The 25,697-nt window shown below is 46.1% G+C and overlaps 2 protein-coding genes across 2 annotated transcripts; one reads left to right on the forward strand and one right to left on the reverse strand.

Moving 5' to 3' along the window:
* Nucleotides 1–267: 267 nt before the first annotated feature.
* pak1ip1 (PAK1 interacting protein 1) lies at nucleotides 268–4,570 on the reverse strand. The gene is made up of 10 exons (XM_068749060.1): nucleotides 4,493–4,570; nucleotides 4,244–4,406; nucleotides 2,311–2,431; nucleotides 2,158–2,232; nucleotides 2,031–2,083; nucleotides 1,799–1,944; nucleotides 1,612–1,709; nucleotides 1,368–1,467; nucleotides 1,010–1,145; nucleotides 268–877 (listed from the first exon to the last, which is right to left on the reverse strand). Exons 1-10 carry the CDS (start codon nucleotides 4,568–4,570, stop codon nucleotides 771–773), a joined length of 1,077 nt encoding a protein of 358 aa, XP_068605161.1. The 3' UTR covers nucleotides 268–770.
* A 2,162-nt stretch (nucleotides 4,571–6,732) lies between these two features.
* On the forward strand, nucleotides 6,733–25,656 carry cc2d1b (coiled-coil and C2 domain containing 1B). The gene is made up of 25 exons (XM_068748792.1): nucleotides 6,733–6,787; nucleotides 7,191–7,305; nucleotides 11,005–11,137; nucleotides 12,473–12,576; nucleotides 13,263–13,367; nucleotides 13,576–13,728; nucleotides 14,538–14,787; nucleotides 15,925–16,058; nucleotides 16,223–16,301; nucleotides 17,014–17,092; nucleotides 18,487–18,622; nucleotides 18,764–18,836; nucleotides 19,036–19,175; nucleotides 19,271–19,388; nucleotides 20,235–20,407; nucleotides 20,755–20,886; nucleotides 20,971–21,029; nucleotides 21,419–21,535; nucleotides 22,229–22,302; nucleotides 22,569–22,627; nucleotides 22,706–22,757; nucleotides 23,321–23,420; nucleotides 23,801–23,891; nucleotides 23,970–24,092; nucleotides 24,218–25,656. Exons 2-24 carry the CDS (start codon nucleotides 7,246–7,248, stop codon nucleotides 24,087–24,089), a joined length of 2,541 nt encoding a protein of 846 aa, XP_068604893.1. The 5' UTR covers nucleotides 6,733–6,787; nucleotides 7,191–7,245; the 3' UTR covers nucleotides 24,090–24,092; nucleotides 24,218–25,656.
* Nucleotides 25,657–25,697: the final 41 nt, after the last annotated feature.

Here is a 25,697-nt window from a genome sequence, read left to right on the forward strand (position 1 = left end):
GGTGTCTTTGACACCTCCAGATCAACGTTTTTCCTAATGTACAAACTGTAATTTAACCAAGATGGCTCATTAATTTAGAGGTTAAAGAATATTAAAATAGAAATAGTACAGTCGTGCAAAAGACTGGATGTCAGAGAATAGAGGTCTAAAATACTGCAGTAAGCTCATAACTGATTTGAGAACCTGTGACCTTCTTGCTGAGGCAACAGCGCTAACACTGCACCGCCCGCTGAAAACAATTAGTGGACATAAAATAAAGTTTGAAAGAAATGACTCTTCCAAACTAATATAAAGTTTGCTTACATTAGTGCGTCGTACTTTACAGCAACTTTAGACATCCATTTCGTTGTCTTTATTAGTGAGGACGCATCTACAGTCAATGGAGATGAACTCGCATGCCTGGAGAGAGGGACATCCTTGATCCTTGAAAATACCCGATTAATCTTACTGCAGCCGATAAAATACTGCGTAGTTACCTTTACACCACCCTGCAGCAAGTACAGCAAATAAATCCTTAGAAGAATATCCACATTCGCAGTTTTTTTTAATCACTTCCCCTTAATAACGTGTGAATTTACATATAACTCCAGATAAAAACATCATGAATAATTAAAATAGTTTTATTACCACCAGTCCCACTTTATAGTTTCTTCTCCTGTGCTTCATCACCTCTCTATGTCCCTCTCAAAAAAAAACCAAATACATCAATGAAAAAATAAGTCCAGATATAAAACATTTAACAACTAATAAGGTATTTATTATTATCAGACTTATTTTCCAGCATCCTTTTTCTTCTTCTTGGGTTTGCTCTCATCTTCAAGAATGACTTCTTCTGCAATACGAACTCTCTTTGATTTTGAAAGCTCCCGAGCAAGTTCTGTGGACAGAAGCATACAGGAAGTTGTTGCACGAGTCACCATATCTGCTAAAAACTACAACGGCCATCTATCCATCTGATTCCTGTCGTAAGGTGAGGTGCAATAAAAGTTAGCGTTTGCAGGAAAGCAACCTTCAGACGTTGTTGCCTTAGCTGCTGGCCGCTCCGCAGGGACTGATGAAGGCACCGATGAAGGCTTCCACACAGCGAGGCACGTCAGTCTGGCCGATGTGTTCACTTCCCCAAGGAGAGTGGGAGACTCGAGCTCCTGCTGTTCAGAAGGACGTCGAGCAACAGCAGCGAAGTCAGGTAACAAAGGAAAACCAATCGTTCTGCTCATCTTCTGTATTTCCTGAACAAACTTGTTCATAGAACTTTAGCCTTGTAATAATGTTTCACATTTTTATACATGATTATTCTGAATATGTAAACGCCGTACATCAGTGGGCAATGGTGCACTTTTCAATAACGGAACGGCTTTAACACTCGCCTCCTTCATATAGAGCTTCCACATTTTGATGAATCCATCATTTGAAGCCGTCACCATCACGCAGTAATCGTCCATAATGAAACTGTCCAGCGCCTTCACTCTGCAGTCACAAAGGATGAAACAGCCAATAGAAATGATCAGCGGGATTCACAGAAACCGATTCTGACAGCGCTCATCTGTGTGGGAACATCGTTGCCAAAGCGCCTCCTAGCTGCGAAGACGCCAACGAGCTAAATAACCTTACCTAGTTTCGTGAGCTTTAAATTCACACAAGCACTTGTCTCGGCCCAAGTCGTGTATCCTCACGAGGTCATCGTCGGCGGCGACGGCCAGGACGGCGTTCTGAAGAATAAAACGTTACTGCTGGGCTTTTTGGCAATTTCATTCCGTATAAACGTCGAGATTCTCAGAGTCACGGTCAAAGAAGTCACATTTAAAAATGCGAGGGAGGAGATTCTGGTGGGGTTTGTGATGGTTCCCGTCACAGACGCGCTCTCCAGGTCATAGACGTCCACTCGGTTGTTCACCACAGCCACGTATTTATCACCATCTGGAGACCATCTGATGATGTGCGCATCTGTTAATAAAGCGTCGGCGTTAGTCAAACGTATTATTACTCTGAGATCTTGAAGTCTTTACGTCCCAATCCAAGAGGACGCCTACTTTGTTTGATGTTTTTGATGAAAGCAGATCTTCCATTGATGAGGTTCCAGGTTCTAAAAGGATGAAAAGATGACATAGTCATCTGATTCCGTGCTAAACCGCTTTCTAGCAGCACTGCAGACGTTACCTGAGCGTCTTGTCTGTCCCAACTGTTAGTGCGAGTTTCCCAGACGGATGGACAGACAGCGATGTGACAGAACCTCTGAGTCAACGAAAGAAGACGAGTCAGCAAACAACAGCACAAACAACAACACAAACATGTCGCTCGGGGTGTGCTCACTGGTGGGCTTTGATGGATTTCAGACACTCCCACTTCTTTGTGCTCCACACACACATGAGTCCATCGTCTCCTCCGCTCAATAAATGAGACGACCCATAGAACTCCAGACAGGTGATGCTGCCTGTTCAATACGGGGATGCGTTTTAATATGCTGCTACAGCTGAAGATCCTAAACATGTGGATAAACGAGTTGTGCTTCGGCACATCATCATCATCATCATCATCATCATGAAATGATGGGAGAGGAGGAAGAAAGCAATCGACTTCAAACAGAAATGTTGGTATTGGGTGACAAAACCAAGACAGGCTGTAGTTAGTTTAATTTATATCAATTCAGAGGACGCCTGTAGTTAGTTTAATTTATATCGATTCACAGAGGACGCCTGTAGTTAGTTTAATTTATATCGATTCACAGAGGACGCCTGTAGTTAGTTTAATTTATATCAATTCAGAGGACGCCTGTAGTTAGTTTAATTTATATCGATTCACAGAGGACGCCTGTAGTTAGTTTAATTTATATCAATTCAGAGGACGCCTGTAGTTAGTTTAATTTATATCAATTCAGAGGACGCCTGTAGTTAGTTTAATTTATATCAATTCAGAGGACGCCTGTAGTGAGTTTAATTTATATCGCTTTACAGAGGACGCCTGTAGTTAGTTTAATTTATATCGCTTCACAGAGGACGCATGTAGTTAGTTTAATTTATATCAATTCAGAGGACGCCTGTAGTTAGTTTAATTTATATCGATTCAGAGGACGCCTGTAGTTAGTTTAATTTATATCGATTCAGAGGACGCCTGTAGTTAGTTTAATTTATATCGATTCACAGAGGACGCCTGTAGTTAGTTTAATTTATATCAATTCAGAGGACGCCTGTAGTTAGTTTAATTTATATCAATTCAGAGGACGCCTGTAGTGAGTTTAATTTATATCGCTTCACAGAGGACGCCTGTAGTTAGTTTAATTTATATCAATTCAGAGGACGCCTGTAGGTAGTTTAATTTATATTGCTTCAGAGGACGCCTGTAGTTAGTTTAATTTATATTGCTTCAGAGGACGCCTGTAGTTAGTTTAATTTATATCAATTCAGAGGACGCCTGTAGTGAGTTTAATTTATATCGCTTTACAGAGGACGCCTGTAGTTAGTTTAATTTATATCGCTTCACAGAGGACGCATGTAGTTAGTTTAATTTATATTGATTCACAGAGGACGCCTGTAGTTAGTTTAATTTATATCGATTCACAGAGGACGCCTGTAGTTAGTTTAATTTATATCAATCCAGAGGACGCCTGTAGTTAGTTTAATTTATATCGATTCACAGAGGACGCCTGTAGTTAGTTTAATTTATATCGATTCACAGAGGACGCATGTAGTTAGTTTAATTTATATCGATTCACAGAGGACGCCTGTAGTTAGTTTAATTTATATCAATCCAGAGGACGCCTGTAGTTAGTTTAATTTATATCGATTCACAGAGGACGCCTGTAGTTAGTTTAATTTATATCGATTCACAGAGGATGCCTGTAGTTAGTTTAATTTATATCAATTCAGAGGACGCCTGTAGTTAGTTTAATTTATATCGATTCAGAGGACGCCTGTAGTTAGTTTAATTTATATCGATTCAGAGGACGCCTGTAGTTAGTTTAATTTATATCGATTCAGAGGACGCCTGTAGTTAGTTTAATTTATATCGCTTCAGAGGACGCCTGTAGTTAGTTTAATTTATATCGCTTCAGAGGACGCCTGTAGTTAGTTTAATTCCACCATGGACACCCAAAGGCTTTTTTTTTTATCCATCTTTGCAACCGTCCATGTTGAACATCTTGATATGTTCATGGAGAAAGTTCAAAGCGTTTTGTGGCATTGGGGGGCTCGATTGTTAAATGTGGCCGACTTAATGTCCAACATGGACACCGATCTGCAGCGGTCACCGTCGTGATGCAGCAACGCTCCGTGCTCGGTTCTCCTCTTCATGTCGTACAGGTGGATGGTCTCATCCCTGCTCCCGGTGACGGTGAACCTCTCGCTGGCTGCCACGGCCGAGATGGACGCCGTGTGAGCGTGATGCGTGAAGTTCGGCTGGGCGGTCCACTTCTGGATGACAAACAATCACAACAACAACAATAACAACAACAACAATAACAATAACAAACACAACGCTAATCAATAACAGGACTCACCGCTTCGTCGGTGTTTACTCGGTAGCCAAAGGTGATTTGCTCGTAGCTTCCAGCAACCAGCTCCAGGACAGCTGCCATGTTGCGACTAGTTAGCGTCCTGTATTAACTACTGACTAGTAGTTAGCTGGTTAGCGTCCTGTATTAACTACTGACTAGTAGTTAGCTGGTTAGCGTCCTGTATTAACTACTGACTAATAGTTAGCTGGTTAGCGTCCTGTATTAACTACTGACTAATAGTTAGCTGGTTAGCTTCCTGTATTAACTACTGACCAATAGTTAGCTGGTTAGCTTCCTGTATTAACTAATGACTAGTAGTTACCTGGTTAGCTTCCTGTATCGCTTAACTAATAAGAGCTACCTTTCTCAACGTGAACTTCTGCAGATGTTTTATCTTTTCTACGCAGGCGCTTCAAAACATGTGCAGTCCACGCGCATGCGCCTCGACGACTTCCTGTTTTCGTGTACATGGCTTTCAAAATAAGAGCATTGTCAAAATAAACTGCGACTGAGCGTCATGTACTTGTTTCATCCAGATGATGTGTTTTTTTTTTATATAACTAAACCACGGGTGGTTTTTAATAACAACTTCACACATTTACATTTATTTCACACCTGAAAGTGATCCCAATACGACTTTGAATTATAATTTCATACAATCCCAAAATGAGATGCTGGGTGTGGCTGCAGCCATTTCTCTGTCTTGTAATTGGCTGCCTTACTTGAATACGTCAGGATTGACGCCTAAAATGGGATTTTAGAGAACATGAAAAGTCCCCAAAAAAATGTTTTCAAGGGAACAGAAGGGTAAGGGTTGTTATTGAATAGAGATAGACCAGATACACTAATGCATTTAATTCCTCTCGTCAGCTGATTGGTGACTGTTTGCTACTTTAAGACTTTATAGTTTAGTTTCCCTTCAAGACATATTTGTTGTAGCCATAAGATGCAGTATCCTAACGCAATCTCGGGTTGTCGTCTTGAAACAAATATGTAGATGTGTCTACATAGCGCAAAAAGCCCCGCTCTATTCAGACACCAACATGGCCAGTGTGGGTATCTGAGTCCGAGCAGCAGGGCCTGGTATTAATCACTGTGTTGAATTATACAACAGAACAAACAGGGAAGTGTCTGTATCACTGTCCTTCCTCTCAAGTGATTCTTACTCATCTCTTTTTGTCCATCCATCACAAATAAAATTGCACAGCAAAGATGGACTTGAGCAAATGCAGTGGTTTAACTTATCATTATAGCACCCTGAATCATATTTGGTTGGTCAGGTGCCTGTGGCATCTTGACGCCTCCATCTGGGAGTCATGATTATGAGGTCTGTGATCATCAGCCAGGTTGTTAGCCATCGCTGTCAGATTTATCCCTTGTTGTGCTGACAAGAGAAACCAAGAAAAAGGAGAAAAAGAACTTCCTGGGAATATACCCCACATAGGAAGGTGGAAAATGGCCCGTATTTTAAGGCAAAGCGATTATTGCCTCCTCTTTTTTTGGTTAGTTGCTTTCTCTGCCTTCTCAGTCAACAAGCCAACCAGAAAATCACAGAGGTGCTCGAACAACTCTGGCGTCTGGACGCCAACCGTCTCAAGCCGGGGACTGATCATGTCCCTCCAGGTCAGTCACAACAAGTCTGCTGTTATGTTTCTCTGCAACGGAAAAGCGTCTCGTCAGAGCATTATGTCCAGTGATGAGTCCGGCATCTACAGCACTTGGATCGTGTCCTTACTTCTTTTGTGTCGTTAGAAAGGATGATGTCTTTAAATAGTTTTTTTTTTTTGCATGACCATTGGCCACAACTGTAAAGATATTCACATCACAAGGGTTTGAAGCTGCAGTGATTGATGCATCACTTGCCGTCTGCTTTCATGGCTTTGCATTTACACCTGATTTGTCTGTGCATTTGCTTCACTCAGGGAAGGGCAGGCTACGTAAGTCAGGGCAGTAACGATGCCAGAGACAGGGCCAGGGCTCCCGCTTCACACACGTCAACGAAGACAAATTACGTATCACTAATTTAATTTATTCAATTCTATGTTACATTTAATATACCGCTATTAGTAGTGGATCTATTTTATATTGTGTTCTTTCATATTTTATTCTTTTAATTATTTCATTTCACATTTGATTTTTATTAGTCACACCACGGAAGTCAGTCTGAATTCAGGGAATAGACTTCCGGTCATGATGACGCGCCCTTCTTCTGCGCATGCGTACTCTGACAAACATTGCCATGTCAAACCACAGCACTTAAACTCTAGCTGGAAGCTAGCTGCTGAAGTGAACGAGCAGGTAAACACGCACACGCTTCTCATGATATACATGCGTGTACGGACGCGCGCTAACAGTGACGACAGCAGGCTTACTCATAAACAAACTTTTTGAATTGCCGCTCAGTAAACATGGTTAGCAAACAGCTAGCAGCTCGTTAGCCCTCAGCTCGAGGCATCACATGACTCCAAGTAGCGGGTGACGTAACATGAGTGTGTGTGTGTGTGTGTGTGTGTGTGTGTGTGTGTGTGTGTGTGTGTGTGTGTGTGTGTGTGTGTGTGTGTGTGTGTGTGTGTGTGTGTGTGTGTGTGTGTGTGTGTGTGTGTGTGTGTGTGTGTGTGTGTGTGTGTGTGTGTGTGTGTGTGTGTGTGTGTGTGTGTGTGTGTGTGTGTGTGTGTGTTTGTTTGTTTGTTTGTTTGTTTAGACCCTTGGAGCGTTGCTTCGGGGCTTGTTGGACAACAAACCACAACAGTAACAACATGTTTGGTAAGAAGAGAGCACCGCAGCCCAAAGGCCAGGGCGCTGCTGCAGCCAGACAGGTAAAGCACCACGTTAAAAGGAGCCAGGCAGGTAAAGCACCACGTTAAAAGGAGCCAGGCAGGTAAAGCACCACGTTAAAAGGAGCCAGACAGGTAAAGAACCGCGTAAAAAGGAGCCAGGCAGGTAAAGCACCGCGTTAAAAGGAGCCAGGCAGGTAAAGCACCACGTAAAAAGGAGCCAGACAGGTAAAGAACCACGTTAAAAGGAGCCAGGCAGGTAAAGAACCGCGTAAAAAGGAGCCAGGCAGGTAAAGAACCGCGTAAAAAGGAGCCAGGCAGGTAAAGCACCGCGTAAAAAGGAGCCAGGCAGGTAAAGCACCACGTAAAAAGGAGCCAGGCAGGTAAAGAACCACGTTAAAAGGAGCCAGGCAGGTAAAGAACCGCGTAAAAAGGAGCCAGACAGGTAAAGAACCGCGTAAAAAGGAGCCAGACAGGTAAAGAACCGCGTTAAAAGGAGCCAGGCAGGTAAAGCACCGCGTTAAAAGGAGCCAGGCAGGTAAAGCACCGCGTAAAAAGGAGCCAGACAGGTAAAGAACCGTGTAAAAAGGAGCCAGGCAGGTAAAGCACCGCGTTAAAAGGAGCCAGGCAGGTAAAGAACCGCGTTAAAAGGAGCCAGGCAGGTAAAGCACCACGTAAAAAGGAGCCAGGCAGGTAAAGAACCACGTAAAAAGGAGCCAGGCAGGTAAAGAACCGCGTAAAAAGGAGCCAGGCAGGTAAAGCACCGCGTTAAAAGGAGCCAGGCAGGTAAAGAACCGCGTAAAAAGGAGCCAGACAGGTAAAGAACCGCGTAAAAAGGAGCCAGGCAGGTAAAGCACCACGTTAAAAGGAGCCAGGCAGGTAAAGCACCACGTAAAAAGGAGCCAGGCAGGTAAAGAACCGCGTAAAAAGGAGCCAGGCAGGTAAAGAACCGCGTAAAAAGGAGCCAGACAGGTAAAGAACCGCGTAAAAAGGAGCCAGACAGGTAAAGAACCGCGTAAAAAGGAGCCAGGCAGGTAAAGCACCACGTTAAAAGGAGCCAGGCAGGAAAAGCACCACGTTAAAAGGAGCCAGGCAGGTAAAGCACCACGTTAAAAGGAGCCAGACAGGTAAAGAACCGCGTAAAAAGGAGCCAGGCAGGTAAAGCACCGCGTTAAAAGGAGCCAGGCAGGTAAAGCACCACGTAAAAAGGAGCCAGACAGGTAAAGAACCACGTTAAAAGGAGCCAGGCAGGTAAAGAACCACGTAAAAAGGAGCCAGGCAGGTAAAGAACCGCGTAAAAAGGAGCCAGGCAGGTAAAGCACCGCGTAAAAAGGAGCCAGGCAGGTAAAGCACCACGTAAAAAGGAGCCAGGCAGGTAAAGAACCACGTTAAAAGGAGCCAGGCAGGTAAAGAACCGCGTAAAAAGGAGCCAGACAGGTAAAGAACCGCGTAAAAAGGAGCCAGACAGGTAAAGAACCGCGTTAAAAGGAGCCAGGCAGGTAAAGCACCGCGTTAAAAGGAGCCAGGCAGGTAAAGCACCGCGTAAAAAGGAGCCAGACAGGTAAAGAACCGTGTAAAAAGGAGCCAGGCAGGTAAAGCACCACGTAAAAAGGAGCCAGGCAGGTAAAGAACCACGTAAAAAGGAGCCAGGCAGGTAAAGCACCGCGTTAAAAGGAGCCAGGCAGGTAAAGAACCGCGTTAAAAGGAGCCAGGCAGGTAAAGCACCACGTAAAAAGGAGCCAGGCAGGTAAAGAACCACGTAAAAAGGAGCCAGGCAGGTAAAGAACCGCGTAAAAAGGAGCCAGGCAGGTAAAGCACCGCGTTAAAAGGAGCCAGGCAGGTAAAGAACCGCGTAAAAAGGAGCCAGACAGGTAAAGAACCGCGTAAAAAGGAGCCAGGCAGGTAAAGCACCACGTTAAAAGGAGCCAGGCAGGTAAAGCACCACGTAAAAAGGAGCCAGGCAGGTAAAGAACCACGTAAAAAGGAGCCAGGCAGGTAAAGAACCGCGTAAAAAGGAGCCAGACAGGTAAAGAACCGCGTAAAAAGGAGCCAGACAGGTAAAGAACCGCGTAAAAAGGAGCCAGGCAGGTAAAGCACCACGTTAAAAGGAGCCAGGCAGGTAAAGCACCACGTTAAAAGGAGCCAGGCAGGAAAAGCACCACGTTAAAAGGAGCCAGGCAGGTAAAGCACCACGTTAAAAGGAGCCAGGCAGGTAAAGCACCACGTAAAAAGGAGCCAGGCAGGTAAAGAACCGCGTAAAAAGGAGCCAGGCAGGTAAAGCACCGCGTAAAAAGGAGCCAGGCAGGTAAAGCACCACGTAAAAAGGAGCCAGGCAGGTAAAGAACCGCGTAAAAAGGAGCCAGGCAGGTAAAGCACCGCGTAAAAAGGAGCCAGGCAGGTAAAGCACCACGTAAAAAGGAGCCAGGCAGGTAAAGAACCGCGTAAAAAGGAGCCAGGCAGGTAAAGCACCGCGTTAAAAGGAGCCAGGCAGGTAAAGAACCGCGTAAAAAGGAGCCAGGCAGGTAAAGCACCGCGTAAAAAGGAGCCAGGCAGGTAAAGCACCACGTAAAAAGGAGCCAGGCAGGTAAAGAACCACGTTAAAAGGAGCCAGGCAGGTAAAGCACCGCGTTAAAAGGAGCCAGGCAGGTAAAGCACCACGTAAAAAGGAGCCAGGCAGGTAAAGAACCGCGTAAAAAGGAGCCAGGCAGGTAAAGAACCGCGTAAAAAGGAGCCAGACAGGTAAAGAACCGCGTAAAAAGGAGCCAGGCAGGTAAAGCACCGCGTTAAAAGGAGCCAGGCAGGTAAAGCACCACGTAAAAAGGAGCCAGGCAGGTAAAGAACCACGTAAAAAGGAGCCAGGCAGGTAAAGAACCGCGTAAAAAGGAGCCAGACAGGTAAAGAACCGCGTAAAAAGGAGCCAGACAGGTAAAGCACCGCGTTAAAAGGAGCCAGACAGGTAAAGCACCACGTAAAAAGGAGCCAGGCAGGTAAAGAACCACGTTAAAAGGAGCCAGGCAGGTAAAGCACCGCGTTAAAAGGAGCCAGGCAGGTAAAGCACCACGTAAAAAGGAGCCAGGCAGGTAAAGAACCACGTAAAAAGGAGCCAGGCAGGTAAAGAACCGCGTAAAAAGGAGCCAGACAGGTAAAGAACCGCGTAAAAAGGAGCCAGGCAGGTAAAGCACCGCGTTAAAAGGAGCCAGGCAGGTAAAGCACCACGTAAAAAGGAGCCAGGCAGGTAAAGAACCACGTAAAAAGGAGCCAGGCAGGTAAAGAACCGCGTAAAAAGGAGCCAGACAGGTAAAGAACCGCGTAAAAAGGAGCCAGACAGGTAAAGAACCGCGTAAAAAGGAGCCAGACAGGTAAAAAAACGCGTAAAAAGGAGCCAGACAGGTAAAGCACCGCGTAAAAAGGAGCCAGGCAGGTAAAGCACCGCGTTAAAAGGAGCCAGACAGGTAAAGCACCGCGTAAAAAGGAGCCAGACAGGTAAAGAACCGCGTAAAAAGGAGCCAGGCAGGTAAAGAACCGCGTAAAAAGGAGCCAGGCAGGTAAAGCACCGCGTTAAAAGGAGCCAGGCAGGTAAAGCACCGCGTAAAAAGGAGCCAGACAGGTAAAGCACCGCGTTAAAAGGAGCCAGGCAGGTAAAGAACCGCGTAAAAAGGAGCCAGGCAGGTAAAGAACCGCGTAAAAAGGTTTGGTAACGCCACGGTAACCGTTGCTATTCTCTTACCTCCCGGTTCTCAGCTGGGTCTCTTCGTAGACCTGGACCCCGAGGAGACGATGATGGACGTGGACGACCCGGACCTGGAGGCTGAACTCGCTGCTATCACTGGAAATAAAGCTGCGACCGGAGGAAGAGCCAAGCGGAAGGGAAAGAGTGAGTCAGTTTAAGTTCTATAGCGGCAGAACGTAACTTTAAATGTGCATCGGGGAGACACGGGGGGGGGGGGCTGACCTGTTGGGTTGATGGGGGGGGGGGGCGGAGAGGCAGAGACGAGGACCGATAGGAGAGTCAAAAACAGAGAGAACAGAGCAGACAAAAACGTCGTGCATTTACACGACACAAGCTGCTAAAGAGCTAGAAATGCTAATGCTAGCGATATAAAGCTATAGATGCTAATGCTAGCGACGTGGACATCAGTGGTGAGGGACACAGGTCCAGGTTCTGCAGCACCACGGACAGAAGGACCTGAAAGAGAAAGAGGGACAAACAGCGGGAGAGAGCGAACAAGACTACAGGAAGAGAGAGAGATTACTGACATATATTTATAACATGAATAACCAGATAAAGGGGGAGGAGCTCAGTGTGTCATGAAGTTAAGCCACCAGTGCTGCCTAATGACAGCAGATTGATTATACTGATTACTGCATCGATTAGTTATAAGCTTTGTTAAAAAGGAAAGTCTTTAATCTACTCTTGAACATAGAGATGGTGTCTGTCTCATGAACCAATCAGGGAGCTGGTTCCACAATAAAGGAGCTTGATAAATGAAGCTCCGCCCCCCAGTCTGCTCTTGGAAATATCTGGAACCAGAAGCAGGCCAGCATTTTGGGACCGCAGGGTTCTAGTGGGGCAATATGGGATAATCACCTCTGTGAGGTAGGAGGGGCCTGGCTGGTGAGGGCTTTAAAAGGGCTTTGTGGTTGAAAACCTGCAGAAATGAAAGCAATAATTATCCAAATATTAATTCTCCTTTGATGATGGTTATTTTTGACATTATCACCAAACTATGGAAGAAATGTTTCTGATCTTGCGTCGGAACGTCACAACTTCCTGTCCTACAAAGGCAGTGTCCATTGGAACAGTTTACCAACGACAGTGAGGGAGGCCCCCCAGGTTTAAAGCATTCACAAGTCATCTCACGGACTGGCTCAGAACAACCCAAACATCATCGATTGAATTATTCGTATTTACAGAAAGAAAATATGAAAGGCACCTTCGGGCTTTGTGCGATGCGCTGCGACACTCTACACAGGTAATTGTTGAGCATAGAATACAATGAAAGTTAGTTTTATAGTGCAAGAATTTCCCATTTCCTATAATTCCTTTGATCTGTATCGCTCTACCTGAGTCTGTGGACGTGAGCTTTGGCTATAATCTGGCATATTTACGTATTTTAATATGTTCATTACCGTGATATGTACTGTCCCTACTTAAAAAATAAATAAGGTAGAAACCTGTTGGATGCACGGCATCATGTTTATGTTGCAGGCCCGCTCGCCATGGAAGACATCGCAAGAATGGCCGACGATTGCATGAAAGATATCGATGACGATGAAGATGACGGTAACCTGGAAGATGATGAGGATCTATTGGTTCGTGCCGAGCACCTTTATCTCTGGTTATTATGTCCATTATTCAATTCAAGGAGCAGGTGCAATCATCCAGTTCACATTTGAGTCAACGACAACAAAAATGCTTGTGGGCAGCGTCATTTATCATTTTTTAAAATCCAGGAATCATTGATTTATTTAATAAATGCTGAATGTGCAAGTATTCTGTAAATAACAGAGCACCACATGTTTTTATTTCATTTCAGATGAGCTGATATAAAACCCAGTCAAGCTGAAATGAAAGTAAACAAAGGAAAGCTTCCAAAAACAATAGTAACAAAGCAGGAACTGGTTGAACTGAGCCAGTTTGCTTTATACAAGGCATTCTGGAATATTTGATGTGCTTACTTCCATAATTTAAGACCACTCCGAATGCAAATATGCCTCCGCTGAGAACCAGTCCCTCAGATGGTTCTAGGGAATCGCTCTACATGTGTGGAAGTCTTTCCAACGGTAATATGGACAGAAGTTTATCCTGAAATACCAGGAGGCCTCTCATCCAACCGCCCATGGAGAATTGTTAAATGTGCAAAAGGCACTTAAGAAAAGCTTTGTGGTATTCCAATTGATAACGTTCACATTGCTGCAAAAAGCATGGAATTGATAGATTTCACAGAGCGAGCTCGTGTTCTCGGTAAATCGGTTTCCCTGGTTGCTGTTTTCTTCAGGCAGAGCTGCAGGAAGTGGTTGGTGGCGAGGAGGCTGAGCATGCGCTAACCATTTCCCCTCCATCCCCGACCGCCGCTGAGACGGATGAGCCTGAAGCGGTTCAGGTACAGCTTAGTGCTGCTGCTGCTAGCCACAAAGTTAGCGCCTGGATGTGCTCTCCTTGTTTTAGGTTCATGCTGCCTACTTCAATTGTACATCATTTTTGTATAAAGATATTTACAAATAGTATTTGAATACCTGCGTATTATTCTGCAGCTCTATGTGCTGTATAATGTATTATCCAGTGCTGACAGCAACCTGCCTGTGGTTTAGGCGAAGCGGCAGGAAGTGATGCGCTCCTCAGCAGCACCTGGCAGCCTGGAGTTCACCCTGGGGGAGAGAATCGGCATGTACAGGGCAGCTCTACTAAAGGCCAAGACTGCAGGGGAGGCGTCTAAGGTCAGAAGATACGACCGCGGCCTGAAGGTGAGTGAAACATATCGTTTAAATACGACATGTTCAATTATGGTTTGTGTTTTACCTACACGCAACACGGCTTTCCAGGGTTTATCATTCATATATAATGTTTTATTTGAATGTATAAAAACATCCATACGGTTTAGAGACAGTGTCTCTGAGGAAAAGACAGGAGGCGGAGCTAGAAGTGGAGGAGATGAAGATGCTGAGGTTCTCCTTGGGAGGGACCAGGTTGGACAGGATTAGAAATGAGACAATCAGAGGGACAGTGAAGGTTAGACGTTTTGGAGACAAGGTCAGAGAGACCAGACTTTGATGGTTTGGACATGTCCAGAGGAGAGACAGGGACTATATCGGTAGAAGGATGCTGAGGATGGAACTGCCAGGGAACAGGGCTAGAGGACGACCTAGGAGAAGAGACATGGACGTAGTGAGGGAGGACATGAGAGTGGCTGGTGTTGGGGAGGACGATGCAAAGGACAGGGCTAGAGGACGACCCAGGAGAAGAGACATGGACGTAGTGAGGGAGGACATGAGAGTGGCTGGTGTTGGGGAGGACGATGCAAAGGACAGGGTGAAGTGGAGAACGTTGGTTTGCTGTGGCGACCCCTCAGGGGACAAACTGTCTGTTACACTGGAAATAAAAGCATCTTTCAGGTTAAAGTAGTCCGTCAGTGAGACCTAAGATGTGAGAATTGTGCAATCAGCATTAATCTGGAATAAGAGCGTACACGTTCATAAGATATCAGGCGTCCTCCATTTCACATGGAATACTCCCGTTCTGCAGACGAAGAGAACTGTGATATTTCTCCCTCCAGACTCTAGAGACGATGTTAACCGCTGTGAATAAAGGACGGCCGGTGAACGAGGCCGACCTCCCTCCTCCTGTTGCCACTGGAGTCCCAGGTGCTGCCTCTCAACAACCAGCTCCTCCTCCTTCTCCTCCATCACCTCCCAAACCCAGTCCAGTGCCGACGGCCCTCGCCCCCAGCAGTGCGCCGCACTCGTCCCTCTGCGCCGGGCCCACGCCGAGCGCCGTCCCATCTCCAGAGGAGCCGGCTGGATCAGGTGAGGCTTGCGTCGCCGTTCACGTCGGGAGGTTGGGGAGCAGTTTGACAGAATTCTGGAAAGGTTTCTCTGCAGTTGAGTCTTTGTTCCTGCCCCTTTCCCCAAGTCAGGGGTCGGGAACCTATGGCTCTCTTAGTCAAAAAGGTTCCCGACCCCTGCCCTGCCCAACACCCTGCGCTTATTATCGCATTTATTACAGCAGTGATAAGCTTCATGCTCGTCTGTGTCTGGGATGTGTGACTTTGATGTGTGTTATCTTACACGCTTTACACACTTTCTAAAATGTTACACTGGAAATAAAAGCAGCTTTCAGGTTAAAGTAATCCGTCAGTGAGACCTAGGATGTGAAAATTGTGCAGACATCCCTCCTCCTGTTGCCACTGGAGTCCCAAGTCCCAATCGGGGACATGAATAATGTCATAAATAATGTAATCAATTCAGTTCAGTTTTATTTCTCTAGCACCAGATCACAACAGGAAGTCATCTCAAGGCACTTTACAGGATCAGCAGGGAGAGACAGAACCCAACTTGACCCACAAGAGCAAGAACTATGGAGACGGAGGCAAGGAAGAACTTTACTTTAACAGGCAGAAACCTTGAACAGAACCTAAGACTCATGGTGGACGGCCATCTGTCTGACCGGCTGGGCTGAGAAGGAGATAGAGAGAGAGAGAGAGAGAGAGAGAGACAGCGGTAGAAAGACAAAGAGACAATGACCGGTAGGAGGAGAGTGAAAAACAAAGAGCGATAGAGAGACAGAGAGCAGACAAAAACGTAACGTAACAGAAGGCTGCTGAACAAGATACTGACTCAAGCGCTGCTATAAATGCTAATGCTAGCGAGGGACATGGGCTTTGAGAGCTCACCAGGGCGTGGCTTAATGATGGAGAACTGGAACTAATGACGAGGAGTGAACTATGTTCAACTACACTGATTCTTTTATTTAGTTTTCCAGCACACATTGATTTTAACAGTGATGACGTCACAGCCAATGGAGCGCCGAGGCTTCCTCACTTTTCCTGTTGACGCATTTAATGGAGAAGATGATGGGATGTGTTTTCACAGCCAGATTGTGAGGCCGTTGTCTCCTGACCGGTCAACGCGTGATGCTCGTCTCTCAGTGTGGTCATTGTTCAGAGTCGCCGTCTTGTGAACCCGCAGCGAACAAGACGCTGCTTTTGGAGCGGCAGAGAGAATACAAGATGGCGGCGCTGAGGGCGAAGCACGAGGGAGATTTAGACCAAGCGAGGCTTTACTTGAGGACCAGCAAGGTCAGTGGAACCCCCCCCCCACACACACACACACACACACGCGTAGTATTTCATGTTACATATCATTGCTTTGGAAGCCTTTGAGTCTGCTGCGTTTCTAACAGGATCTATCTCTCGAGTATTTGAAACGTAGTAATGACAAAGAACGTCGTTGTGTTTGGCAGCGGTTCGGTGCAGCAGTCGAGGCCTCGGCGAATGGACGAGCAGTCGACCTGAGTGGACTTCCTCCGTCTCCGGGGCAGGGTATGAAAGCAAACGCTTTTATACGCTCACTAATAAAACTATTAGTCGAGTTGTATTATTGAGCAATTACTAAACCTCAAACCTTAATATTTAATAATGTGCAAGTGAGGTTTTTGCTTTCTTAGGAGAATATCTATCTCGCCACAATTATTGAGGAATTAATATGAAGCTAAATTAAAGTGAGAATAATAAACTCAAAATTTACAAATACAAATTTCTGGTAGTTTAAAATATGAAGTCGGTGGCCGCCTTTCTTCCAGCCTTCCATTCATGGAGTCTGTCAGTTTCTTAATCTGTTGATCACCTTTTTGTGACCTCCCGGACACTATTCAAAAGGAATTCAATTAGGAAAAGAAGCTGCCTAATAATTATGCACACCTGGATATTGATCTTCTTGATGATGATATGATCACTTGCCTAATAATTGTGAGCACAATGTATAGTTCCGTTCATATTTTAGGTTTGAAGTTAATTTACAGGGAAAATGGAAGGGAGAAATGACAAAGTAGCATTTAGATCAAATCTTCTACATAGCAAAAATGTATCAGAGGAACTATTTGATGTGATTCATTGTAAGCACCAACACTGGAATATATGTTAAAATGGCACGAGCATGAGGCTCCAGAAAGAGGATGTACGTGAGGAGATGGATTAGTGGCTCCTTGAAACGGTCTCATTTGGGTTCTGCATGTTTCGTTTGATCTCGTTACAGGAGGACTCAGCGCTCCGGTAAACGAAGCTTCATCCCACCGAACCAAACCGGTGCTGCAACCGGCTGCAGCAGCCTCAGGTGATGATAAGGTCAACACGATGACCAGGAACAGGTGATCCAGAAGAGATCCTGGATTCTGGATCACTTTGAAACTTTCATTAACATAGCAGTCAATGGAGCTTCAAACTTTGTTCCTCAAAACTCAGATAATTATGAAACATGGGTCCGTAACATAGAAAACTCCATTTATGGATTCAAAAATCAACTCTGATTCACTTTGACTTTTCATGTTAGTGTATAAAGATACCAAGAACAATCTAGAACCTTCTGGTGCTGATCCAGATCACCGTGTGGACGGTGCAGATCCAGTTAGGAGGGGAACGAGCTGCTTTTCTATTTTCGACTTGTTGGTGCTCTGAACTGCAGAGATGTCTGCTTCCTGTCCAGTAAAGGATCTAAAGCATGTGTGTCAAACTCAAGGCCCGGGGGCCAATGTGGCCCGCCACGTCATTTTTTGTGGCCCGCTAGAGCTTTGGGCAGACATTGGTTTTTGTAAAATGCTGAAAAGTAAAAGTGAATCAGAGTTGATGTGTATTTGTAACTGATTTCTAATCTGTAAATGGTTTTAATGTTAAAATTAAATATTTGTTGCTGACTCCATTCTGGATCCGACCCAGATGATATTCAGTGGTGAGATAGAGCCCCCCCCCCCCCCCCCTACATGACTGTGTTAAATTCCCTAAATATCGGTCAATAATCAATGGAGATATTGAAGAACAAATTACAGACAGACGCCGGCGATTACATAACCTCGGCGGATATTATTACAGCAGTAAGGTATCGATATATTTTTAGAACTATGCAACTGCATATGTAATATTTATAATTTAATTAAGTATGTAGTAGTAAATGCAGTTATTTAGCAGCATGTTAGGGAGTAGTTACATTTATTTACATTACATTACATTTAGTTACATTTACAACTGGCCCTTTGAGGGCAGCCATAATGCTCAAAATGAGTTTGACACCCCTGATCTAAAGCAATCCACTTGTGGTGCTCGAAGCACAAATCGAAAATAATCTGGGAAACCTACCAGCAAGAAAGCTAGAAATACTCCATAGTAGTACTCAAAATAACCTTAAATCTTGTTGTGAGTCGTTTTACACAGGAGCTGCATTCTTTCTGGAAAGCTGTGGTAAATATTACACGGCTAAACGGAAGCATCTTAGCACTGTAACTTCAAGGCGACGCCATGTTGTTGGTTCTATTCACTCGTGAGTGCCGACTAGAATTACAATTAAATACTTCATGAAGCCCTTAACGGAGAGTGAGGTCATGTCTGTGTACAACCTCTAAACCCCACTGTCTCATACGCTAACCTCTGCTCCACCATCTGCTCCTCCGTCAGCTCCTCCGTCAGCTCCTCCGTCTGCTCCTCCGTCAGCTCCTCCGTCTGCTCCTCCGTCTGCTCCTCCGTCAGCTCCTCCAGCTCCCAAAGACGTGTCGGAGGCTCTTGAGCAGAGGCGAGCCAAATATGTGGAGGCGTCCAGCCAGGCTAAAGCTAATGGAGACGATCGCAAGGCCCGAATGCATGACCGTATCGCCAAGGTGCTAGCGCTGCAGCTAATGTTTGTATTTACCTCTACGCAGCTCCGTTATTAACGCCGGTTTCTTAGTGAATGGAAGCTTTTCACAGTGTTACATTAGCGTTAGCGCTGCTGTGTGAAGTTAGCATGTGTTCTCCTGCAGCAATACCAGAGCGCCATTCGGGCTCACAAAGCAGGGAAGGCGGTTAACTTCGAGGAGCTGCCGGTTCCCCCTGGTGAGCCGATTCTCGTGATTCCTGTTTGTAGTCGACGGTGTATTATCTACGCTACATTTAATGTTGTACAACTGAAGTATTTGAGCTATTGTATACGAGTCTCTGTACCTACACAACAAATGTGTGTTTGTCCTCAACCAGAAGGATAAATCTCCATCAGTGTCTGCCTAGAGGATGAGAATTCTGTCTCACCTTTCAGGGTTTCCACCAATCCCAGGTCAGAAGGCCACAGGAGCAGAGCACGGATTGGCTGCTGCTCTCGTGGCAGCCAATAAGCTTACCTCCACTGAAAATGTTGAAATAACAAATGATGATGATGATGAAGAAAGAGGGGAGGGGGTAGGCTACCATCAGCGTGTTGTATATTACTTGTATCGAGTGTTTGCTGGTTAAAAAGTTAAGACTGTGGGTTTTGTTCTATATTTTTGTCAAAGTCCGCTGTTCCAGAAGAGCTGAAGAAATCCACTTTAACCTGCTCCACCGCGGACCAAGGACGGGGAAGGCCTCCGTCACCCTCGCCTGACAGAGCGGCCGGCATGCTCTCCTCCACAGGTCAGTCCCCGTTCCACCCCGAGAGGTTCAGGGACGGAACGTTACGCGTGAAAGACACGAGAACGCCTCAGAATACGCGAAGGAATGACCCGAGAATCGAATCGGATCCAGTGGATTACTGTCTGGTGATTTGTTTAGGGTACGTGTGTGTGCCACGTCATCGTCATCATTCTTCACCTTTCACCTCATTAAGAAGTGGAAATAGATGCAATACATTCATTTTAACATTAAATCTCCATTTACGGATTCAAGAATCAGTTAAAAATACTCAACTCTGATTCACTTTGACTTTTCATGGTTGGTGAATAAAGACACCAAGAACAATCTATAACAGGCATGGGCAAACCCAGGCCCGGGGGCCATATGCGGCCCGTTGGGCTATTTGATCTGGCCCACCGAACTTGTCCAAATTATATCATTAAATTAAATTTTACTAGAATTAAACCCGATTCATTTGACCTTTTTCTTGTAATGCTGCCTGTAAAAAGCCAAATCCTTTCATGTAATGGGTTTTGCATGTCATTTATACTAGCTCACACAAATACACAAATACACAATACACAAATACTCCATCCATCTGTTCCTGGCCCAGCCCCTCTGTCAAATTTTAGAACCCATTGTGGCCCGCGAGTCAAAAAGTTTGCCCACCCCTGATCTAGAACCTTCTGGTGCTGATCCAGATCCCCATGTGGACGGTGTAGATCCAGTTAGGAGGGGGAATGAGCAGCTTGGGGGAGGTCTGTGCTCTGAGTGCTTTTCTAGTTACTATTGTTTTCGCCAATAAAAATTATAAGTTGTTGTTTGTAATTGTTTTACTCCAAATTGTCTGTTTATTTTATCCTCCAGCGAATCAGCAGCTTGAGTTCCTCGAGGGCAGGAAGAGGAAGTACATGAAAGCAGCTCTGCAGGCGAAGCAGGAGAGCAACATGGAGCAGGCGAAGGCTTGCCTCCGTGCTGCTAAGGGCCTCGACCCCATGATCGAAGCGGCGCGCTGCGGCCAAACGGTGGACATGAGGAAGGTGAGCGTCCTGAGATGGATAGAGGTCACTGTAAACCTAGCATGGCGCATCGCTGCAGCAGACGACCCCCGTTCTCTGTGCTTCTGACCCCCCCCCATGATGAATGAGATGCCCGGAGGCTCTGCAGGCCGACCGTCCGCCTGAACGCTTCAGCAGTACGACATCAAACTGCTTCTATATTTGCCTAAAATGGCTCCGTCAGGCAACTTTTGATGATTTGTATTTTAGTTTAAATGTGCGACAGAGAGCTCAAAGAAGCTGCTGCTGCTGATGATGATGATGATGATGAATATATTTATTAGACAGCTGAATGAAACATTGAAACGCTGACCCTCCCCGGGTTGTAGGTGCCGTCGCCCCCGACTGACGAAGACGAAGACGAAGACTTCATTCTGGTGCATCACTGCGATGTGCAGGTCTCAGAGAAAGAAGAGCAGGTTTACGCTCACCTGGCCAAGATCCTCCAAGAGCAGAGCGAGGTGAGGCGAACGCATCCCATAATGCCCGTCCTCGTCGGGTCGTCGTTACGGACAACTGACATGAGATTTCTCTCCTTCTTTTAGAAATGTGTGACTCGCGCAAAGCATTTCACTCACCTGGGCAACGTGAAGGAGACGACGAAGTAAGCGTGACCTCAGCTGTGACCTGTGACCTTGTTGCCTCACAGCAACAAGGTCACAGGTCACATCCAACCTTTGTTTGAGGCGTCTGCATGTTCTCCCGGCTCTGCGCGGGTTCTCTCCGGGTTCTCTCCGGGTTCTCCTCCCACCTCCGTAGGAGCGAGCGTGTGTGTCCGCGGTGAACTGGCGGCTTGTCCGGGGTGTACCTCGCCCCGCCCATTGACCCTCTGGGATTGGCTCCAGTAGATCCTGTGACCTGGATTTCGGATTAAGCGGTTAAGAAAAGGAATGAATGAATGTGTTTCTTTAGCCAGTCTAGCAGGTTAATGAGGTAAAGCATCGGTGGATCGTGCTGCGGTATTGACCGGTGTTGATCACGTGACTGATGCAGGTTCGAGAGTCTGGCGGAGGGCTGTAAGAAGAGTCTGGAGGTCCTGAAGCTGGCTCAGTCCCGAGGGCTGCCTCCTCCCCAGCACGCCTTTGAGCAGAGGTCGTTTCACACCGCCAGGTAGGAACGGATCGCTTCACCCAAATATCTGATCCGTTTATTCTGAGGTGTAAAGATTCCTTGAGCAAGGTAAAAGAACAAGCAGCAGCTTTTTGATCTGTTGAGTGATTGAAGAAAAGCTCAAACCTGACTGTGTTTTAGCTCCGCCCACATCCAGTCCGACAGGTAAGTGCTGAATACTAGCAGCATTTAGTATCTTTTCTGTTTTCTATATTATCATTATAGGGGAAAGTACCAAACATTAGTCCGGCCCATAACTCTAAGAATACTAAAATACTTTAGCTGCTGTCTTTGCTGTAGGAATACTTAAGGAAGTATTCTAAATATTTTAGTCAAAACACCTGTAGAAAGGAGGATAAAAAAAAACCCACATCTTCAGTTTTTCACAGTTTAAATTTGTATTGTTTCCGTGGCAACAATTTCAGCCTGAGCTTAAGCCACTGAAGCTGTTTTTTCCGAGCACGTCGTATAAGTTGTGTTCTGACAAATTGTGCTTGTATACCAGGAGTAATACAAATATATGTTTTGAGCGTTCTTTAGCATGACTTGGATATTTATGTCTCACTGCTAAATCGAACTTCCTTTCTTCCAGTTTCGTCCGTTTTCCTGTTGGCGGGGGGGGTGGGGGGGGGTGGGTCTCCTGATATTGCTTGTTTCCGAGGCAATCCTTTAGTTTTCTGTCTCTCCTCTCAGGATATTTCCAGAGCTGAGCAGCACCGACATGGTTGTTGTCATCGTCAAAGCGATGAATCTTCCTGCTCCCAGTGGTAAGAGGGGGGGGGGGGGGGGGGGGGGGGCAATGTTTCTGAGTTCAGTGTTTGTAAAGTGTCAAGTCCTGAGTTTTTTTTTAAGATTAAAAACAGTTTTGTTTTTTGTGAAAATTCAACCTTAAATGAAATGAACGTTTTCTGACTTTGTTTTATTCATTTATTTTATATACGAGTCATTTTAGGAGTCGTAAATATGTGTTGCGGTGACTTTAGGCGGGCCTTCATGAATGGAAGCGATAAATGTTGCTGCTCTTTATCTGCAGGGATTCAGAGCAACGACTTGGACGCCTACATCAAGTTTGACTTCCCGTCCCCCAGCTCGGTGAGAAGCACCGTCTGTGACGAGTCCCTCCTTCGGGTCGGTGCTTTCTCACTGTTGCTTTTTGATTTGTGGCTCCAGGAGCAGCCGCAGAGACACAGAACGGCCGTCGTCAAGAACAGCAGCTCCCCGGGTGAGACACGTAGAGACACGTAGGGACACGTAGAGACACGTAGAGCCGTGCAGGGACGCGTAGGGACACGTAGGGACACGTAGGGACACGTAGAGACGCGTAGGGACACGTAGAGACGCGTAGGGACACGTAGAGACGCGTAGGGACCCGTAGAGACGCGCAGGGACACGTAGAGCCGCGCAGGGACGCATAGCCACATAGGAACGCGTAGAGACGAACGGCGAGTCCTTCTCGAAACCCAGCGAGTCCTTCTCGAAACCCAGCGAGTCCTTCCTAAACCCAGCGAGTCCTTCCTAAACCCAGCGAGTCCTTCCCTAAACCCAGCGAGTCCTTCCCTAAACCCAGCGAGTCCTTCCCTGAACCCGGCGAGTCCTTCCCTGAACCCGGCGAGTCCTTCCCTAAACCCGGCGAGTCCTTCCCTAAACCCGGCGAGTCCTTCCTAAACACTTTTACGTTTCGGGAAGCCCGTCTTAACGCCGAGTCGTCGTTGAATAAGTGCGTCCTTAAGTGGGGACAGCCTGTGTATTGATAAGGACGTGGACGTCTTCGTCTGTCCCTCCCAGAATATAACCAGAGCTTCACCCTGTCCATCAACCGGAACCACCGCAGCTTCAAGAGGGTGGTGGCGTCGAAGGGGCTGAAGCTGGAGCTGCTGCACAAAGGGTGAGTCTCAGGCGGGGGGGGGGTCAGCACTAGTATTAGCAGCATCATCAGAAATAGTTTAATATCAGATTCATTAGGAGTATTAATGTTATTAGGAGTAGTCGCTTTTAGTAGTACAATCATTGTTGTAGTAGTTTTAGTATAATGATCACCATTATAGCAGTATTCCAGGTATTACCGTGTCTCTCAGCTCCAGCCGAGGGTTACCGAGGACTAAAATCAGTCTCACTGTCTCCCGACCGTCTTCATGTCCTGCCTGCTCCGTGTCCTGCCTGCTCCGTGTCCTGCCTGCTTTGTGTCCTGCCTGCTTTGTGTCCTGCCTGCTTCGTGTCCTGCCTGCTTCGTGTCCTGCCTGCTCCGTGTCCTGCTCGTTGTCTCAGAGGCTTCTTGAGGAGCGACAAGCCGATCGGGACGGCCCTCGTAAAGCTGGACAAGCTGGAGTCCCAGAGTGAGATCAGGGAGATCGTCGAGGTGCGTGAGACACAAGTCCTCCGACGTGTTCACTGGCCCCGGTGTGTGACCCCTGTGACCCCGTGTGACCCCTGTCAGGTGATGGACGGCCGCAAGCACACGGGAGGCCTGGTTGAAATGAAGGTCCGACTGCGGGAGCCTCTGAGCGGTCAGGACATGCAGACGAGCAGCGAGCGCTGGCTGTCGATCGGCCAGTGACAGGTGAGCGTGCACGGCAGCGTGCACGGGAGCGTGCACGGCGCCTACACGTTTACGGATGATTGCTTTACCAGCAGACTGCTGCTCTTTGCTCTTCTGAGCCGTTCTACCGACGACGTGTCTTTCAGGTTCGAGACGTTCATTCAGAAATACTCGGAGGGATGTGAAGAAGTCGAGGTTTGTTACTAGACTCAGACTCCAAGGGTCTCCACCAGAGGGAGACACTGAGCGGGGCTGGGGTTGCTCAGCTGGTCTCGGGGGACAGGAACTGAGTCCGTCCTCCGGCCCACAAACGGATCATTTGGTCTGTTGTTTCCTCCTCATCGCTCTATCTTCTGGACTGCGGGCGGGGCTGCGGGCGGGGCTCAGGGCGGAGCCAAGCTGCTGCTGCCGCCTGACATCAGCCTCCAGAAAACGTTCCTCCTATCCAGCTAGAATCTAGAATCGCACTAATACCAAAGTAATCATAGTTGCTGTAAAATCCTCCGTTTATCTGCCCGACAAGAGAGATTGTCAAGAAACGTTTTATTTTTCCACATAATCTGGTCGTTTCCAGAAATAATAAACACCGGATACGATGATGTCATTATTGCATCTGCACACGCGACTCGTCTGTGGCTTTAGATTCTTATTTGTCTTCCTTGTGTGAGAAACACAAACGAGTACACAGTTTAGCAGTTTTACCCTTTGGGAAATAAGCACGCTCGCATGTTTGCAGTGATTTTAGGTGAGTTCGTGGGTAATACTCGTGTGAGTTAAACATCAAGGTAACTAGCATTAGCTTAGCGTAAATATTGAATGGGAGGAATTGCTTGTCTTGTGTCATCGGTGACGGGCTGCACTTTATTCTCTGCGCAGGTCAAAGTGAACGAAGCTGTGAGTATTAGCTGGTTTCCTGTTGCTGGGCTCTTCCACGTCATTTTATGTGTTCCTAACACAATATTTATTTTTCTATGCTAAACATTCAGCAACAAAATCCAAAGAGCAATTAGTCATCTTTAAAGTTTCTAAGCTTTGCTTTAAGCCGCTACAATTGTAATGCTAAGCTAATCGCTGCAGAGCGGTAGCCATGTCCTCGCCGGGACGTTTGTATTGTTCCTTTAAAAGCCGATCCTGAACATCTCATTTCTTAAGAGGGGCCAGTTCTCTCAGAATAATTCTATTTTCTCGTATATTGGTTAACAAAACTGGTCACATTGCCTCTTAACATCCAATCTCAATTAATTGATTACCAAATCTCCAGCGTTTTAGAAGGTTTTTGTCGTTTGAGCAGACTTTACACCCTCTCCTGTGTCATAAATGAAAAGCCAAGTTGATTAAAGCCTTCCGACAGTCTTACCTCAACGCATTTCTCCTTTTGTTAAATCCATGAATCAAAGCTAAAAATGAGGCTAATTTTACTACAATCAATTCACACATTGTTGCTCATCTTATTGTTACTTTGGTTTCCTGCAGAATGAAAGATGTATTAACAAAATACTACTAATATAATCATGGGTTGTGTGTTTTTAACGGTCTACTGAAATTGCCTAATCTGCTGTTCAAAAGATAATTAAAAACCTCATTTTAAGTCTGTGCTGTCATTTATTACATTACTTTCAGGGACGA

Source organism: Brachionichthys hirsutus, chromosome 15, assembly GCF_040956055.1.
Source record: "Brachionichthys hirsutus isolate HB-005 chromosome 15, CSIRO-AGI_Bhir_v1, whole genome shotgun sequence".
NCBI classification, from domain to species: Eukaryota; Metazoa; Chordata; class Actinopteri; order Lophiiformes; family Brachionichthyidae; genus Brachionichthys; species Brachionichthys hirsutus.